The 20,080-nt window shown below is 36.7% G+C and overlaps 1 protein-coding gene across 1 annotated transcript in view; it reads left to right on the top strand.

Moving 5' to 3' along the window:
* Nucleotides 1–2,642: 2,642 nt before the first annotated feature.
* LOC150015132 (uncharacterized) overlaps nucleotides 2,643–20,080 on the top strand; it is a 35,045-nt gene continuing 17,607 nt past the window's right edge. Inside the window, exons 1-2 of the mRNA XM_090268283.1 lie at nucleotides 2,643–2,661; nucleotides 3,320–3,660. Of these exons, the coding sequence (XP_090124409.1) occupies nucleotides 2,643–2,661; nucleotides 3,320–3,660 (360 nt within the window). The remainder of the gene's footprint in view (nucleotides 2,662–3,319; nucleotides 3,661–20,080) is intronic.

Here is a 20,080-nt window from a genome sequence, read left to right as displayed (position 1 = left end):
ATGTATAAGTTAACTTCCAACAGCATAGCCTATCCAAACACATTCCCCCCCCTAAATCAGCTCCTACTTTAATATTTCCTATAGTGATCAATGACTCCTCTGTCTCCTGGTTACTTAATGCCAGGAACCCTAGACTCTTAATTTACCCACAAATTCAATCAGCTACCCATATCTTGGAGATTCAACCCCCGAAATATCTGGACATGTATTTAGAAACAAGGACACTTCAGCAACCAGTCATTTATTACAACATGAAAGTGAAACAGCCCAAATGCCCCCAAATAGAAAAATGGTAAATTACATAACCATTTCTTGGGGTTTTTAAAAACTATTTCATGACATGGGAAATATGAAATTATGATATATTATTTCATCAGATTTTATATATATCCATATAAGAAGTGATAGTATTCTTTCTGGTAGTTGTATTAGTAGTAAATAAGTACTAGTAAGTTCCATCCTCTGTCTGTGGAATGCTTTTCCCACCCTTTGCCTAATTCCTAAATGCAGGTTCTTACTTCAGGTATCATTCAACCTGAATAGTATTTCCTCAGGAAGGTCTACCTTTTCCTTCTATCTAAAAACCTTAGACATGTACTTTTGGGCATAATGGACATAGTCTCATAGTAACTTGCACTTTTCCTTCATGGCACTTAGTTTGAATTTATGTATCTTTCTTATTTCTTGAATGTTAGCCTCCCTCCCTTAACTACAGGCTCTGGAAGAGCAGGCCCATCCTTCCTTTGTTCATCACTACATCCAGCACCTAGTACAGCTCCTGGCATATTTATTGAAAGAATAAATGAACTACATCAATGGTTTTCTAAGCATGTTTTGATGCAGTGTCTTATGTGCCATAGTAAGGGACTGAGGGAAATGTCAGAGGTTGACCAGTCCCAGGTCATCTTTTATTTGGGTTAAGGATTGCATTTTGGTGTAAGACTGTGTCTGTAAAAGGAATGCCTGCGCTTCAGAAAATATCATACAACTCCTGAATTCAGTGATCTTAAGCCTCTTCCACCTTCAGTATTCTGTGATCCTAGATGAAAATAAGAAAGGCAACATAGGGATATATCATATTTTGTGAGTGGCCTTCGCCAGAGGTTGGCAGTACATTTTGCAAAGAGCAAGGATGCTCCTCTTTCCCTCTCTTAGGTAATGGAAAATCTGAGGGTCTCTTATCCCTTTCTATTCATTTAGGACCTAACCCCCAGGCCTGGAGTTTCCTCTCCTTGACTACCTTCTTTACCATCAATAAACTGGTCTTTTCCCCTCACCCTTTAGGCTGTGCTCCAAAGACCCTCCGTCCAGTCACTTGGGGCTACTTGTAGTTCCTCCCTCATATGCCCCCGACACTCATTCATGCAGTTCTCTCAGCTGAGAATGGTCTTTTTTTCTCTGCTTTGGAAAGTCATGATGTAACTCAAATGTCAACCCTTGTAAAAGGCCTTCCTGTTCCCAATATACTTTCTTTATATTTCTGTGCAGAACTTTTCTGCAGTTCAAACTTGGGCCTATTTTCTCATCAGAAAAATGTGAATAGTATCACAGGTTGGGTTCCCAAAAAAGCAGACTCTTACTTGGTAAGTGTGCAAGTTTATTAGAAAATGCTCTTGGGGTCATCACTGGTGGGAAGGAAGGGAAGAAGAATCGGTAGAGAAGTTGAGCTATGATACAGTCTTTTTTGGGGGGGATTAGGCAATGGGTTTATTGAGGGAAAAGGGGGAGGAAGGGGGGATAAGGGAGAGGCTGCTCCCGGACCAGCTCAAGGGCCCATAGGAGCAAGGGGAATGGGGAACGGGGAACAGGGACTCCCCGTCCTTGTGGGCCTGCAGGAGTCCCCTATGACGCAGTCTTAACCTCAGCTGTTGCAGATTGTTCTGGAGATGAGATGATCCATAGAACTGTCCCAGGTTAGGGTAAGAGGGCTGGGCCTTTCAACCATCCTTAAGATAGATACTATTCGTAGCCCTGAGTTGATTAGTCATTGGATGTGGCCCCCTTGGGAGAGGTTGACAGCTCATGACCATTTGTGGGCAACATTCCAGGCTGTTGGGGTAGTATGCCTGTCATTCTTGACGGGGATCTGATAAGTGTCCACCACTAATAGCATCTATCTCAGGACTCTAACAAGTCTAAGACAGGGAAAGATATAAAAAGTACACAGCATATTGCCAGACATAGGATACAAGGAGTTGTTACGGTTATTATAATACAACTTGGTTCTATAATCATATAGAGGAAGGTAGGGAAACCTTGTTTTATTTTTGTCTGTAGTCCACTAGGACCTGGAACCAATTAGGTTCAATAAAGGCCTCTTGAAGTGTTAATATACAAATATACCTGTCACCCTTTGTCTTGAAGCAAATGTTTTGGGTTGAACTTTCAACCAAAACAAGTATAAAAAACCATTTCAACAATAACTTAGCAAAATAAAGAGGCACACATACCTATTTACTTGGGAAAAAAAAGGTTCCAAAGTCAAAGAGACAAAAGCAGCAATACTTGACAACTGCAGAAGATCTTCTGTTAAAATGCCTCTACCACTAGATTTTATATTTTTGGAATATAATCTTCAAACTATAGACAGGGAAGGAGATTTAGCTCCGCTTTTTCATAGCTCATAAATAGTGAGGTTGTCAATGGAACCATCAACCCAAAGTAAGTATTTAACCCCAACAGTGTGTGCTGGGTCTTATTTTCCTGCATGCTCAATACAGTTAATTTTGTTTAAATAGATTAATTATTGAACACTGTTTTGTGCCAGACACTGGTCCAGGGATATAGCAATGAGCTATATCCTGCCTCTAAGGGTCTCACTTTCTTGGCGGCAGGTGACCTACACATAAGGTCTCCAAATGATAACTCACTGAGAAATATAAGCTGATAAAGAGCGTGAGAGCGATGGTGCAAAGGAGCTCTTGCAGTGGGTGGAGTTATCAGATGTTGACCTGTGAGAAGGGACTTGAATATACCTTGAATATCCATGAGTTAAAAGAAATCTGGAGAATGTGTTCTTTCCCGAGTTAACAGCAAGTGCAAAGTCCTGAAGTGGACTGAGCCTGCGTGCTGTAGGAACGGAGAAAGCCAGAGGGGAGAGCGAGGGCGTAGTGCGATTGGGGATGAGTTAGGCAGGAGCATACCTATAAATATTTTACTAGCCTAAGACTACACGGCTAAGGGGGCTAGGGTGTACAAATTTCTCAAAGAGGCCACGTAGGGCAGGATGAAAAGACAGCGGACCTACTGAGACCCCTTACCTACAAGCGTAGGGGCAAATTAGACTACGGCAAGTGGTGGACTTGGGACCTACCCTGAGAGCAAGCCTCGCCCGGTGGCAGAGACCGATTGCGGGGGCGGGCCTCTACGGCCGCCGGCTCTGCATCAGTTGCAGTTACCAGCAGGCGGTGTATTGAGCGCATCTGCAGCCAGAGCTGCGTGCCCGTCCCAGCGAGGAGAAAGGAGGGGACCGGAAGGAGCCGCTGGTGCTGCGGGAAGTGGCAGGAGCGGGAGGCGGGGACCCACCTGGAAACGCCGCGGACCCGCTGTCGAGCTTCCTGCGGCGGTGGCCACCCGAACAAGTGCTGTGGCGGGGGCGGAGAGTGGCCACGGTGCCGGCACCTCCCCGAATGGCCCGCGGCGATCCGCCCCGCGAGAAAGGTGAGCCGGCGCTCCGGGCACGTGGTGAGGGCCTGGCGCGGGGGAGGGAGAATGGGAGAGGAGGAGGGAATCCGGGATACGATCGGCTCTGGGACCCGGATTAGGAGCCAAGCGCTGGGAGGGGGTGGGCAGGAGACGGCGGCGGCGACGGCGAAGCCCCCACGTGGGGCAAGATGCGCGCGCACGTGTGCTTGGGCGACACGGGGGGCGGGGAGGGCAACGGACGCGCGCGCGCTCGCTCGCTCTGTAGCGGCCCACGTGACGGGCACGCTAAGAATCTACTTCCACGTGACAGGCTGGCTGAGGCTGGCGGATGCTGTGTTTGTACTATTAACTGGTTATCAGAGATTTTAGGGTCTTTTGCCACTTTTGTTTTATATTAGGGGACGTGAGAAATTAGCGCGGAAAAGACTTCCTGCACTTTCTGTTTTACACGTTCTTCATTCCGTTAATGAAGCACTTTTTAATTCCTGAACTACTGATTTTCCGGTACCGCCATGTTGTTCTAGGGGGACTCGCGAGATGCTAGTGGGTTCTTATCGCGAGATTTCTCAATTCTCGCGGGACCTTGTTGGCAGAGCAGTTGTGCTGGATGGCGGAGCCTTGGGTTCCGGGGGCTTGGGATCCGCAACTCTTTGTACAAGGCAAGTTGCTAGGGAGGGGCCGGGAGCGAGAGCCTCTTGGTACTGGGAGACGTGCTGTGTCAGCTTCGTCTAGTCTTGGAGGGAATACATTGACCCCATTGAAGCAATACGGTCTTTCTCCCACCCCCCACCCCCTGCGGGCGCTACGCCACCTGCAGTATGCATCCCTCTGCCGGGGCACCTTTTCCCCCGCGCAGTAATCGTTCCACCCCCGTCCCAACTCACTGGAAGTCTGGAGCTTTGCTCGCGCAGCCGTGACGATTCCATTGGATACTGTTCGTCTTACTTTTCAAACGTTCTTGTCAGTTTTTCTCCTTGTTTCCATTTTCTAAAGAATTCTAGACCTGTTAACCATTCTGTCGCTTATTTCTGCTGCGGTACCTTTCTCTACTGGTCATCCTCAGACGCTTAGAACGGAGTGCCTTTTATTCTTTTCTGTGAGCAGCATTTACTCCCATTTCCTTGGACATTGATCATTTCCCTATTACTTTATCTTACTTTGTATTTACAATAACTTTTGACAGTATTTGGAGGGACCCTTATGTCTCTGACAATACTTGATGTCAGAATAAAATTATTTTTTTAATCTTTTTGTACGTACCTGCCTTTTTACTCATAATAACCGATAAGATTTAGATTACTCTCTTACGAGGTTGCCATCTTTGATCAGGAGTGGTTGTTTTAGGTTACATATTTAAGATAATAGTGGAATGTTTTAAGTCAGATTTTTAATTAGAAACAAACTTCATAAACTGTGGTATCGAAGGTTAAGTTTTTCTTAAATGAGTTTGACATCAAATTGAGTTTTCTCCAATTCTGATGTTATCAAAAATGAATATACAGTAGACATTTTTTCATATTCTTTAGCATTCTTTGGACTTATTTAGTAGTCTTAGTGGGGAGTTAATAACAAAACTAATCACATTACTAGAAATCCATAACTTTTTAAACTACAAAATGTTATTTGCCTCTGCACTTAATATAGAGAAGTGCATAGAGAATAAAAAGGGGCTCCCTGCTACACTCTACCAAATTGCCTTTGGTCTTAAATCTCTGTGACTATTTGCGATAGCTGTGTATTTTAGATATTTTCCACTTATTAGTTTTCTTAATGAAGAGATGAAGTGGAGGAGGAGTGTTGTTTTAGTATTTATTATCACAACATTAACAATCAGTAAACTTTTTTCTACTCAATTAAATTTTTATTTAGTGATATATGCAAATTGTCCTGACTCATGCATTCTTGCATTTAAAAAAGTAAACTTTTTGTTCGTAGATTTTTGGATGGTGTAGTTTTGTGAAAATATCCTGAAGGATAGCACTATTTGTATGTTGGTAGCTTTGTAAAAATAAAGTTCACGTAAAATAGGTTTTAAAGAAATAAATATTTGTGTTTGCTTTGGCAGCACATAAATACTTTGTGATTGGGATTTATATTTTTATGTTTAATATTTGTATTATATATTTACCTTTATATTCATATGTTTATATTTTATAATAGTTAACATGTCCTAAACTATAACCCAAGTATGTATATAGGGGCTTTCCAGAAGTTTTAAAAGTTACCAGCTCAATTAAAGTAATAGTTCTGACTGTGCCGATGTAGTGAGCTTAACAGGTGAGTGGCTGGTATAGCATTAGTTAATAAAAATATTGTATACTTATACTCAAAAGTTGCTAAGTGGCAGTTTTGCAATTTTTTTTTTTTTTTGTATTTTTCCTTTCAAACTTAACATTAATATTAATTAGACTTGTCACATAAAAAAAAAGTTTATTCGCTCTTCTTGGGCAGTGTGGTTTTTCTGTTGTAAAAGTTCGGGTAGAAATATTGTTTATAGTTAATGATATGGAAAAGGGAAAAAAGAGACGTAGGAGTGTATAGGTTCATACCGAAGTGGAATTGGGGAAGTTGCAGAGCAAAGAGAGAGTGGTAAAATAGAAGGTTGACAGAGTCATGGTCCAAGAATAGGCAGGCTCATGATGGTTGTTGCAGAGCAACCTGGGTTGACCAGTATTTGGAATCAGTGTTTGAGGCAGTATTTTCCTCTTAAATAATTTTTTCAGACAGTTTTTAGTGCTACCCCCAAATTGCTTGATACCTATTACCTATCATGAAAAGTCAGCAACCGAGGTTAGTATTTAATTTAAATTATACTTAGGTATAACTCTCGTTAAATAGCATTTATTGAATATATTTTATTATTTTTAAAAGTAGGAAGTTGTGAAAATGACAATGGATTCAAAGGTCACAGCTATAATGGCCTTTGCAAAGGTATCTGCAATGTTTTACTTGATAATTGGGCCTTTGGTAGTTCCGATGTGCATCTTATCTTCACAATAATATATGTTCCTAACTCTTAACAACTTTCTTTTATAAACTATTAATACTTTTGGTAGTGGGTCTTAAAGATTGGTTATCTGGTTTTTTTAGCTCACAGATTATAATCCACAGAATTGGCATTTGGAATTAGGCACACTGACAACTGAAATGTCTATCATCTTACATCAAGGGAAGAGGAAGAGCTATTAGAAGATGAAACTGTAGAAGTTTAATAGTGTTGTAAGGCCGTTACATGGAGACATACAGTCTTACAATCATTAACTTCTGAGCAAATTCCAATATTGTAGAGATGTGTACATGATGTGTCACAACGGTAATCTCAATCATAAATAAAATTTTTTCCATGTACTGTGTTTAAGGAAATAAGAAATCGTTGTCTTTTAAAATATTGTCATAAGAGTAAACATTTTCAAAGCTTTGTTAATGCATTTCAGTTTTCTAGAAAATTCATTCAGAACTCATCTGATACCAGTAACAACGGTGCTGTTGTGTATGGAATTTCTTTTAATTTTATTGCCTTTATCTACTTAGTTCCTTATCTAATATTTCAAGGGATTACCTTTCACATAAGGCTCTATTACATTTAATATTTGATATTAGTAATAATTAACCAATTGTCTAAAGATGATGTCGATGAAGGAATTTTTAAAGGCGATAATTAGAATTAGTAAATGCCCTGTCTGCATGATTCAGTTCCATGATTCAGTTCTCTAGTTTTGAATCCTGATATTGAGTCTTTATCCTCAGCACACTGCACTGAGTGTCCTGAGGTGAGAAATGTTTCATATTGTAGTGGATTTTTTTTGCTTCTTTGCTTGCCTTCTTAGTCCCTTTTAATACATTAATTTAAACCTCATATGTGTGTTTTAATGATTTTTAATGGCTGGTTAGAGGATTTCAGATCTTGGAAATCAATATAACTATAACATTTTGATGTTTATTGTTTTAAATATATATGTTGCACATACTTGTAGATAAAACATATTTAATCTCATGTCCTGCTTTTTAATCTAATGTTAGATAACAGTTTTCCATTTTCACAATGAACCTTCATAATCATCATTATAAATGGCTGTACGATGTTCTATGTGTATATCATTTCCCTGTTCTAACTTCTTGCATGTATAAATAACTGTGAAGAGCATTTATGCATGTTTTCTCTATATAGTACTCGTTGGTGTATATCGTTGGCAGCCGTCCGTCTCGAGAGACAATGGTGTAGCTTCTTAAGAGTCTATATAGTACTACTGTCTAGTATATTGTCAGAAATGATTTTTAGGTACCTTTTTTATTTTTTAGGTATACAGTATTCCCTCACTTATCGCGGGTATTACTTACTAGACCCCCCCCCCCATAGGTGAAAATCCGTGGAGTAGGAACCTTACGTTTATTTTAGTATTTACTGTATATATATTTTAAGGCTTTATAAATGCTTCCCACACACTTATAAACCGTTCCCAGTCCCTTATTAACCTTTCCCACTCCCTTATTAACCTTTCCCACTCCCTTATTAACCTTTTCCACACTTTAATAAACACTACTTATTTTTTTAAACATATTCTACACTCTTAAACCTATGTAACTTTAACAACATACGTATACAGTACTGCAAAATCCCATGATATAGTAAAAAATCCGCGATAAATAATTAAATATAATATTTTTAAAAATCCTGTGATACAATGAGTCCGCGATAAGTGAATCGCTATACAGAGAGGGAATACTGTGTTTTAAAAGGCTCTTACAACCCATTGTCACAGTACTTATAAAAGTATCGATTTAGCCCTGGCCAGTGTGCCTCTGTTGGAGTGCAGTCCTGATCATCAAATTGCTGAGGCTTTAGTTCCTGGTCATGGCTACCTAGGTTGTGGGTTCTATCCCTGGTTGGGGCGGGTAAGGGAGGCACAATCGATGTTTTCTTCTCATATCCTCACATTGATATTTCTCTTTCCCTTCCTCTTTTTCTGAAATCAATGAACATTTTTTAAGAAGTTTCAATTTATGTTTACATTGAAGAGGCTGTTTGTTGCTCTCTACATCAACATTATATATTTATAAAAACTTAATAGGGTGAAAGTCATACCACTGGTTAAGATAAATAATTTTTAATTGAATGTAAATCTTTTGGCCTAACTTTGTACTATTCCTAGTCTTATGAAATACTTCCTTCTCCGGAAATGTAATAAATAACCAATACTGATTTAATATTGTTTCTTTAATTTTTCTAAGTTAGATTTAAATAAATTTTAAGTTTTTATCTCATCTGATATTGGTGTAAAATGAGAATCTAAATGTCTTTCTCCAAATTCGTAACTGTCTTAACTTTATTAAATGATCCTTTATATTCTCATTGCTGTTTCATTTTTACATTTAAATGTTTATATTTGATACTGTTTATTTTTATCCTGAACTTAAAAATATATTAATATTGTTTTTTAGATGATTCTTCGGCGTGTTTTGATGTGTTTAATATAATTTGCTGTGATCTTGCTCTCTTTTAAAAGATTTTATTTTTTTATTTGAGAGATGGGAAGGGAGGGAAGAAAAGAGGGAGAGAAACATCACCTCCAGCAGGCCATCAACTCAGGGCCTGGCCTGTAATTCAGGCATGTGTTCTGATGGGTATCACATCAGCGACCTTTTGGTTTGCAGGACTTTGAGGACTATGCCCAACTCACTGAGCCACACCACACCAGTTGGGGCTGCCCTGGTCTCTTTTTATTGCTTGCTTTCTGATTGATTTTTAACAACAGTTTATAAATTGAAGGTAATAAAGCTCATTCTGTACAAAACAATGTTTTATAACTTCTTTTCTTGTCAGCCAAAATTTGAAATAATTCTTTTCCCATTCCCCAGAATTTAGGATGGTTAAATGAGGCAATTTCCCCTTTTTTGAATGACGAAATATGAAGTTACATAAGAGTACGAGAGGCTAAAAAGAGAAAAACTACTTTGGTAGGTTTTGTAGAATTAGAGAAATAAACTTCTAAGAACAACAATATAGGGTGTGTGCTTGAGGTGTTTTCTTTATTAAACACAGTAATATACAACTTGACATCAGTGCTTCTAAAATATTTAATGAAAATGCTAATTGTTAGTTCTGGGACTCAAAATATAGAATCACAGTATCTTCCTTCAGCTGTTAAATACAGCATGGCAATGTGGTGCATTTGCTGAAATTTAATAATGAGTAATCTAAGAAATCCAGGTGACCATTAGTTAGGGCATCCATGTCAAGGAGGGCACTTATTAATATTGAAAGTTCTTGTTGTTTAGGAAGGTGTGATTTTTTTTTCCTTTGTGAAATAATTATTCAAATCTTAAAATAATCATTCTAAGAAATCTAATGTTTTGTGTTTATTTACATTTTAAAACTGATAGCTCCAAAGCTATTATTTCAACATTTTCTGCTGCTTACAGATTAGTGTGATTGCATTAATGCTAGGAAGAAAACCCAGCTTAACTTTGAGTGTGAAGCCCTAGTAAATATTTGAAAAGATATGTGCGGTGTCCTGTGCTTGGGGATCACATAATAAAAATTGCAGATGAAGAACTTGATGTGATGAAATTTCCTTGCACCCTGGTTAGGGATGAAATTTAAAGGTATTGGAACATAATTCATACCTTTTATTTATATGGGAATTCAGCTACCCCATAAAGGGATGAATTGATTTGTGAAATGGCCCAGGAAATAGCAGTTGCTTAAATGTGTTCTGGCACTTATTTACCCTCCTTAACTGGTTTTTAAAAAATCCTCACCTAAAGATATTGATTTTAGAGAGACAGACAGACATATATGTGACAGAGAAACATTGCCTGGTTGCCTCCTGTGTATGCCCCTACCAGGGATCAAACCTGCAACCTTAGTATGTGCCCTGACTTGGAATTGAACCTGCAGCCTTTTGGTGTATGGGATGATGCCCCAAATAACTGAGCCACATGGCCAGGGCTAGGTTGTATTTTCTTAATTGGTCCGAAACTTGAGGAAAACAGATCTGCAGTTTGTATACACTTCCCATTAGTACACAGATTAATGAATGTCATAAATAAAGTGAAATCATGCTTTATTTGGCTTGGCCGTATTACAGAGGGAGATACCAAGATTTTTTCCTCCTGAAAAAAGTGTTTTTGTGAGATTTATCTACTGATAGCCTTTGAGGAACTTTGTAATACTTTTCTATATTAACTCTTTTCCCCACTGAATATAATTTTTAAATGTTGTTTTTGCAATAATATGTTTTATTTCCTGAGGGAGATATCTACCTCCCCCTTGCCCCCCACTTTTTAAAAAATGTAAACATGATTAAGGTAAAATACATGCAGAAAGTTCCCATAAGTGTGCAATTCAGTGAATTTTCACTATGCAAACACACCTGGTGTAATTATAGTAAGAAGCAGAACATTATCCAAACCCCAGAAACTGTCTTATGCCCTATATTGGTCATTAAAACTCCCCTGTCTCCCATGGGAAACCACTCTTTTGATGTCTAGTACCATAGCATAATTTTGTGTGCTGTTGAGCTTTAATTTTCTTTGTAATCGTTATTGCATTTTTATCCTGTTTTGATATGAGTAACCTGAGAAATCTTAGAACTCAATCTAATTCATACCTGGAGATTTCAGTATTTTGTAGACTCTTCTTAATGGCATTCATAGTTTTCAAGAACTCCCTGGAAGGTGTTAGACATCAGAGGAAAGCCTTTGCTTTCAGATTTTGTGGTAGACCTCTTAGTGTTTTAATGTTACTTGGGCAAACAGGATACTTTTAAATTCCTGCCATTGATGGCCTACAACAGCACCTCAGCTTTTATTTTATTTTTCCACTTAAAATTTTTGTTTTGAATACTTCAGTACAGCATTCCTGACCAGCTAATGGCTTTTTGGGCTTTCATCCTATGACTTGGCAGCTTTCTTTTCATTCTTTGAATTCCTTTCAAGCAGTGATTCATTCCCATTCTAATTTTTATCACAGACATCCTCTAGTATCCTGTATTATGTTGGAGAGTGTTGTGAGTGTCCCTTCCCCCAAGAAAAAAAACCCCAGTTTAAGCCATTTTACTTTTAAGATAACTTATTTTACATTTAGGAACAGAACAATATTGTGGTATGCAGATTATAAAATCAAATTGTAGGCTACTGAAAAACTGAGAATGAGCTAAGAGCTTTTCTTAATATTACTTACTTTAGGCTGGCTTCAAATGTAAGTGCGACTTCCCAGAAATCCTCCCTTTGTATTTTATTTTCTATGCCTCCTATTTCACTTTCTTAATTTTACAGAAAGGCATAGTGAAAGATTTATTACCGTGTTCATGCACATAATTTTTCTTTCAGGTAAGTCCCATGGTTAGCCTGGAAGATATACTTAATTTCCTTTATAAATAAATTTTGGTTACTGTCAGTTGTTAATTTTGGGCCAGTATATTGTAAACGGCCTGTAGCTGTTGAAATTAGGTATTTTGTTCTAGAATGATTTTAAGATTAACACATACCTACATTTCACACTCTAGTGGTCTTGTATTTGTTGAGCTTTTGTAGAAATTAAATGTTATGCAAAGTTTTATCTTCTTTAAAAAGTTTTTTTTTCTTTTTCTTTCTTGGAGATTTTAAATGTCTGAGTTCGGGAGAACATCATGTTATAGGAGAACATTATCTCCTGAAGAATGAAGAAGAGAGTAATTGACCTATGTAACAGTTATAGGGTTACCACTAGATTTGAATAAATGCTGTTCTTCCTTGACAAATGAGTCAGGACATTTTCTGGTAGATACTTTTCTTTCTGTAGTTAGCAGAATTTCACCAAGGACTGCTTCATTTGTAACTGAAAGGCAGTGGTTTGCAAACCATGCATCATAATCATCTGGAAGATTCGTTAGTTTGTTTTTTAAAAATAATGAATGGCTGGGCCAGTTTCAGATTTAGTGGGATAGGAGACCACACTTTGAAAACCAATACTAGGGTATAGTCAGGGCACATACACTTAATCAAAGAAACACACACACACACCTCACAAGTGATTCTGATGTACATCCTAGCTGAGAACCTTTGAACAGTACTCAAATTACAGGTTGGGAATAACAGCATAGCATCACTAGGGTACTTGCTACAAATGCGCATTTTCTCCAATTCCAGGGTGGAGCCCAGAAATCTATGTTTTATTTTAAGATTTTATTTATTTTTAGAGAGGGGGAAGGAAGGGAGAAAGAAAAGGAGAGAAACACTGTTATATGAGACATCAATCAGTTGCCTCTTGCACAACCCCAACTGGGGGCCTGGCCTACAACCCAGGCTTGTGCCCTGACTGGGAATTGAACTGGCAACCTTTTATTTTAGAGGCCGGTTCTCAATCCACTGAGCCACACCAGCCAGGGCTGGAAATCTATGTTTTAAACCAGCCCTCAAAGTGATTCTAATATTTGCTGAAGTATGAGAACTGTCCTTGTAACTCAAGAGTGCCCTTCCTTGGTACCTTTCTGGCACTTATTAGAAATGCAAATTTCAGGCCCTACCCAGATCTTACAGAATCTCATTTTAACTAGATTCCCAGGCAGTTTGAATGTATATTGAAGGTTGCTCCAGATAATTTTTAAAGCTATAAAAGTAATACTAATACAGATTTACTGAACATTTTCTGTGTGCTAGATACATATAAATACTATGTTCATTATCATTTGGTTCTCACAGCAACCTTGTAAGGATGATTACTGTTACCCTCATTCTGCAGATGAGCAAGTTGAAGCAGAGAGGTTAAGTAACTTGCTCAGTATGATACAGGTGATAAATTCTGCGTTTGGGATATGAACCTAGGCATTCAGACTCTGTTTTTGGAGTTTGATTTGTTATCAGGGGCATATATGTATGCTATTTGTGTCTTTCCTTGTTTCAGCACCATAGTGTATATTCTAATGAAATTTTTTGTATCATGGTTTACACTGACATTTGAATTTTCTTCCAGATTTTATATTCAAGGACTGTTTTAGACATAAAAATTTAGAACTGGAAGTAGCTATGATTTGAATACTTTGATCTTTAAAAATAGAAATTTTAAAGTTTATTCATCAAGGTGTTATTTATCCAAGCTCTTATGTTCTCTTATACATCTTTTTATTTTTTATCTTTTTGCATGTAATTTTAGTAAGGCATTTCTTATTGGTCAGTGTTTTAGATAAAATTTTGCACAGCGGTGTCATGTTTAAGAACTGCATTTATTTATTAAAGAGGACAGGACTATAATTCAGTACCTGGAAGCCCAAATATGTTCAAGTAAGCTATGCAGATTTGCAGAACAATAGATATAAATGCTGGTGTTAATTTCCAGGTAGTAATATAAGGAAGGAGCATTCTGGTCACCTTAATAATTACAGACTTTTTAGAGAGGATTTCTGACTTTATATTTTTTCTGAGTGTATAACACAGTGATTTTTAGAAAATTTACAGTGTTGTGCAACCCTCCCCACAGTCCAGTTTTTGAACATTTTCATAAATCCAAAAAGATTTCTTTGCCTATTTTAAGTCATTGTTGCCTTCAAGCTATTGTAGGTTTAAAAACAAATCAGCTGGTACATTTACAAGTCCTTCAGTATAGTACCATGTTACAGCTTAGTAGTAAAACTATTTAAAAATCTCAATCCATAACCTTATTTTTTTTTTTTTACCTTTAAGAAATGGAAAAATATATAGTTATTCCAGCTCTTTATTTCTGTCCATTCAGACTAATTTACCTGAATGTAGGCTTTAAAGTGATATGAATGTTAGTGTTTAGGCATAGCCACTATCTAATGTATGAAGAGGAAATGAAAAGATAATTAAGAGAAACTTATGATCTATAGTTCCATGATTCAATTGTAGAGTAGGTTTCTGGAAAACTCTTAATTTCTATTGTCTTGATCTGAATAACTCACAGAATGACTTTTTTTAAAGCCTTTTCTCCACATGGTATGTTTTAAGAATTTTGAGGATGAATAGCATAATATGCTGAATTAGTTCAGCTTCCTGACTTCTTATGTTTCTCTAACCATGGATTTTTATTGTAGTATGGAAGGCTCTTTTAATATGAATATGTTTGACATAATATCATTTTTGGTTTTAATTAGTGGGTTAATTAATGTACTAATAAAGATGATCAGCGCTTTTGATAAGTGCTTTACTGGCAGTTTAATCTAAAAGTTGAAGAGAATTGCTGGTGTGAAATTGATTCTGACCAACAAGGAAGAGCAGTGAGAGGTATATGGAATTAACCATTATTGAATATCTCTTTTGAGCAACAGACTCATTTTATAGTCACTGCTTTGTGGTGTAGTAAAAAAGAACATGAACTTGGAATCAGACTTGGATTTAATAAATTCTGACTCTAGCATTGTTTTTTTAAACAGTTTACTTATTTTGTAGAGAGAGGGGAAAAGAGGGAGAGAAAAAAATCAGCATCGATCAGTTGCTCTCATACATGCCCGATGGTGGATGGAACCAGCGACCTAGGCATGTGCCCTCACCAGGCATCAAACTGGTGACTTTGCTTTGTGGCACGATGCCCAATCACTAGAGCTACACTGATCAGGGTCTGGTTCTAGCATTTAGAAGCTCTGTAACTTCAAGCAGATTATTTATCTCTAAGCCTTATTTTTCTTATGTATAGAGTATATAAGGGACTTGACATGAAATAGGTGCTCAGTAAATGCTATTTGTTATTTTATTGATGTGGAAATGGAAGCTCAAAGAAGTTTGTTACACTGCTACGAAGTGACAAATACCTGATTCCAGAGCTCACCATGCTTTTCCAAAACACTATGCTTCCCAGATAGAAATGAAAGTCATGAGAATCAAAAGGTAGTGACTGTCACCTTGGAGTTCATATTAGGTAGGAATTCATAGAAAAGCCAGTTTCAGAAACTAAGGAGAAAAGATTGGTAATGATAGTATAAACAATCAGTGTTGATCAAAGGCTCTTAAAAATGAAACCTGATATTAAAATTACAAAAAAATTCCATTGAGAGAAGAAAAATATGAGTCATCGAAAGAAATGATGACTTCCATGTAAATCATTTCTAATATTTTTTAAAAGAAAACATCAAGAATACCCATATAATGGTACATAAGTAAAAGTTAATACAAAAAAGAAATGCTTTAGTAAGAATGTGGGAAGGCTAGAACTCTGAATGAGTTAAAGTTTACAGGAAATGCTTAAGGACAACAGAAAGGGCTAGTTTTAGCTAAATTCAAAGCAAGATCAGTAAGGGAAAAAGTGGCCTGTTGATTAGAAGATAATATTAAATAATGAGCACTACAAATCCTATTTTACTTCTTTACAGTTTTCATGTCTGAAAGGAGACAACCCTGATTAAAGAGGAAATTTTATTCCATCATACATGATACAGAACAACTAGTTTCATTAAATAAATTTATATCTGTGGTTCTAATGAATTAATTGGAGCAATGAAGCTTCATTTTTTCTTTTGTCTGTGGCTACTTTTTGACCATTTATAACTTGGTAAAATAATATTGAATAATTAAGATAAATTTTAAAACGTCTTTTAAGTTCAGCTTACGCATTTTATTAATAATTTAGCAAGTTTAATATAAACTAAGAATAATTTCATTTTCCTGGGTGAGGGTGGGAGATGATACTTTAATATATTTTAGTAGTTCTAGTTGAATAGATTAAATCTCCCTTAAAATACCCTTCCCAGGTAAAATGGCTTCTGTATTTGTTTTCTTTTTCTGTAATACTCTTCTCATATACTTAACTGCATGGCTTGCTCTCAGTTCTCACGTTCAGCTGTCACCTGCTCTAGAGAAGTTTTCCCTAGAGAGGGAGCTTTAATGGGGCATCATTTACATGGAGTTTTGTGTGAATAGTGCTCACTTGTGTAACCCTCCTTGGTCATCTAAAATAGTACCTCCTTTCATTTCCCCCAGTTCTATTTTTCTTCATATTAATGATCATACCTGATATTTATTGTCTTATTCAAATAAAAGACCCATGAAGGTTTAAAGTGTTTTTTGTTCACTGATTTAATTCTCATAGCCTGGAATGATGCCAAGTTCATGGTGGATATCAGTGATAATTTGTTCACTGAATAAGTTTACACTGTAACATACTTGGAACAATGTTGAGCAGTAGGAAAATGCGCCTTGAATGTTTGCTATTAGTACTACTACTATTGCTGCTGCTTAACTTAATTATAATGCTTATATTTATACACTTAATATACCAGACTTTATTTTTTGGTATTTCATATGCCTTATGGAGTAAATGTGAAATTTCAACAAGCAGGACATTCCTAAATACTTAAAACTTTTAAAGTTAATAAATGAAACTTGTAAATATAATGAGTCACAATTTTTCTTAAAAACATTCCAAATCTGGTTTATTAACCAAACCAAATACTATTATAGCTTTAAACTTAAAGTCACAAGTCTGAAGTCAGTTGCTATTTTAAATCTAGAATCATGAAACTGTCAGATTCTATAAAGTTAAAATTCTCTCAAATATTATAAGAACATATATATGTGTAATTTAACATGTGTAGTTTAATATAGAAATATTAGTATCATGGGTTTGATATACTTAATTTCAGTATTTAATTCTAATTCATTTTGTAGGTGGGGGAGTCACGTGAAGTGTTTTGTTGTCCCAAGAAAGTTGAAATTTCCGTGACAGTTTATTATCATTTACCATATCTCGACAGTCGGATTATCAGCTTGACATTGGCCTTGGAAGCTGTCTTTCCAGGTGGTTTTTCTCATGCCACAGATGGACACATTGAACCTTTAACAAAAATTGTCCCTATAATTACAGTGGAACAACTCCTTTGGTTTCTTCTGAATTCAAGTTTAAGTGTTTTGTAAATATTTTGTAACTGCTTTTTAACTCCATTAGATGATCAAGTTCTGTAAATCCCATTCAGGCTGCTTCACCACTTGATTAGACTCCAAGAAACCATTTTCTACCTATCTGGCTAATGCCACAGGTTTTAAATGACATTTAAATGACACAAAGGAACTGAGAAGTGTTAATAGTTTTTGTTAAATTGTAGTAACTCAAAGCATGCCAGAAGAATAGAAACAGATAAAAAAATATTTATTTTAAAAAAGAGAACAGAAGTTTTAGAAATCATTTTTTGTCCTTGGAGGTGATGTAAAGAAATATATTGTAGCTCACAGTATTATTATTTCATTAATAGGTATAAAATAACGTTTATTATACTGTTACAAAGGCCTGATTGTCCAACTTAGAGATATGTCTAAAAGTTATTTTGGTTCTTGTCCATTTTAATATTTTTATTAATGCTTTGGATAAATATACAGTTGTACTTATAAAATTTCTGAACAACTCAGCAGGCAAGGGTAGATAACTAAAGCAACTTTAAAAATTTTGCCTGAAACCATAGGCAGAAACCTGTAGTGTGAATTTGCTTAAACATGAGGAATTTTCAAAAGTAGGAAATTCAGTTGAAAATGTTCTATGTACAGAATTTCCATTCAATTCACCGATATAAATATACTAAGATTAAAAATGAATTGCACTGTTTCTTTCAGGAGCCTATAATCAAGTAGGAAATGTAGGTGTATCAAACTATACATTGTACATTATGTGGTAGAAGAATGAACCATTATGGGGAGTAAGGGAGAGAGCAGTTAAATCATTGAATTGGGCTTTGAGGAAGAACAGTTTCTAAATTAGTGGACTGAAAAACCAGAATCAAGGCAGTGTTTATGAAGACATATATTTATGAACAGATAAAGACTAGATTGGAATGGGAGACTAATTAGGATATTACACTAGTTTAATGGGGTGAAGATGGCTTGAACTGCTGGAGCAATGACATTGGGATAGAAAGAGTAGGCAGCACCCCCCCCCCCAAGACATTTAGAAGTAGAATAAGTAAGGTTTGTAAATTATATGTTGGTGGGAAAAGGAAAGAGTTAAGATGCCTCGCATATCCTCAGGTGAGGATTAAAACAAAAAACAAAAAAAGGAAAGAAATTCAAAGCCCTGGCTGGGTGGCTTAGTTGGTTGGAGCATCCTCTGGTACAGGGAAAGCTTGCTTATTAGGTTCTTGGTCAAGGGCACAGACCTAGGTTGCAGGTTCAGTCCCCAGTTGGGGAGCATAGAGGAGGCAACTGATGTGTCTCTCTCTGTCTCTCTCTCCCCCCCTCTTCTCCCCCACCCTTTGCCTTCTCCCTCTGCCTCCCTGCCCTCTTCCTCTCTCCCTCTTCCCACCTTTCTCTACAATCAATAAAGCATATCTTCAGGTGAGAATTAAAAAAAAAAGATGCCTCAAAGCCTTTTAATTTTGGTGGTTAGATATTTGTCATTGAAATTGTTGACATAGGGAGGAGATAATTTTTGGGGAGTAGGAAGAAAATGACTAGGGATTTGTGCTTATTGAATAGAAGGTACTTTGGGGACATCTAGATTGAGAGTTCAGAATATGTTAGTCTGAAACTTGGGGTAGAGGTTGGGGCTATAGATATAAACTTTATAGGTTAAAATTATCTGAAAGAGGATTTTACCTGTGGAGAGAGGATTAGAAAAGGACATGTACATTTGGGGGGAGCAGAGAAGAGTCATAATGAATGAAAAACGGAGGGGAAGAGACTGGGAAAATTCATCTAAATTTAATTTTTTTTTAATTTATTGATTTTTAGAGAGAGAGAGAGAGAGAGAGAGAGAAACATCAGTTTGTTCCACTTTTGCATTATTTGGTAGCTTCTTGTTATATGCCCTGACCAGGGACCCAGCCACAATTTTGGTGTATTGGGACCACACACTAACCAACTGAGCTACCTGGCCAGGACCAGAAAATTTAATATATCTTAGAAGAAGGAGGGAAACTACAAGGAAATGGAAGTCAAAGATGGTAGTTTCAAAGGAAGAAGGGAAGTGATAACTTTGTTAACAGCTTTAGAGGGATTTAATGGTGTGGGACTGAGAAGAGAAACCTTTGCATTTAGGGGAAGAGCTAGTTGGATTTGATAGAGACTTTTAGAAATTTGGTTTTGCATCATCACAGAGATTCAACAGTAGGAGTGGCTTAAAAAAAGTGAACTAAGTACCAAGCTACATTAAGAGAATTCTGTAGATAATAAGGGATATACTGTACTATGTATTACAAATTGGTTAGAACATATTTACAACGTTGGCCTCACTTCTGGAAAAGCTGTATTTTAAAAACATAAATGAAAAATTGGATGTGTCAGGAGGAGGGTAACTAGATGAAGTGCCTGAGAACCATTAAAGGAATTGAAAGTGCTTAAAGTAGAGGAGTCACTGACTAGGAAGGAATGAGTAGCGAAGAATTTTGAGGTAATGAAAGGCTGTAATGAATAGTTTGGTTTCAAACTTTATGTAAATATCATGTAATATTTTTTTCCTTTTTATGAATTTATTTGGTTAACCAAATTATATTGAGGTTTCAGTTGCACAATTATTTAACAC

Source organism: Furipterus horrens, unplaced genomic scaffold, assembly GCF_987537825.1.
Source record: "Furipterus horrens unplaced genomic scaffold, mFurHor1.1.pri manual_scaffold_3, whole genome shotgun sequence".
NCBI classification, from domain to species: domain Eukaryota; kingdom Metazoa; phylum Chordata; class Mammalia; order Chiroptera; family Furipteridae; genus Furipterus; species Furipterus horrens.
The sequence above is the reverse complement of the archived record's forward strand: the minus strand, read 5'-3'. Positions and strand labels throughout refer to the sequence as shown.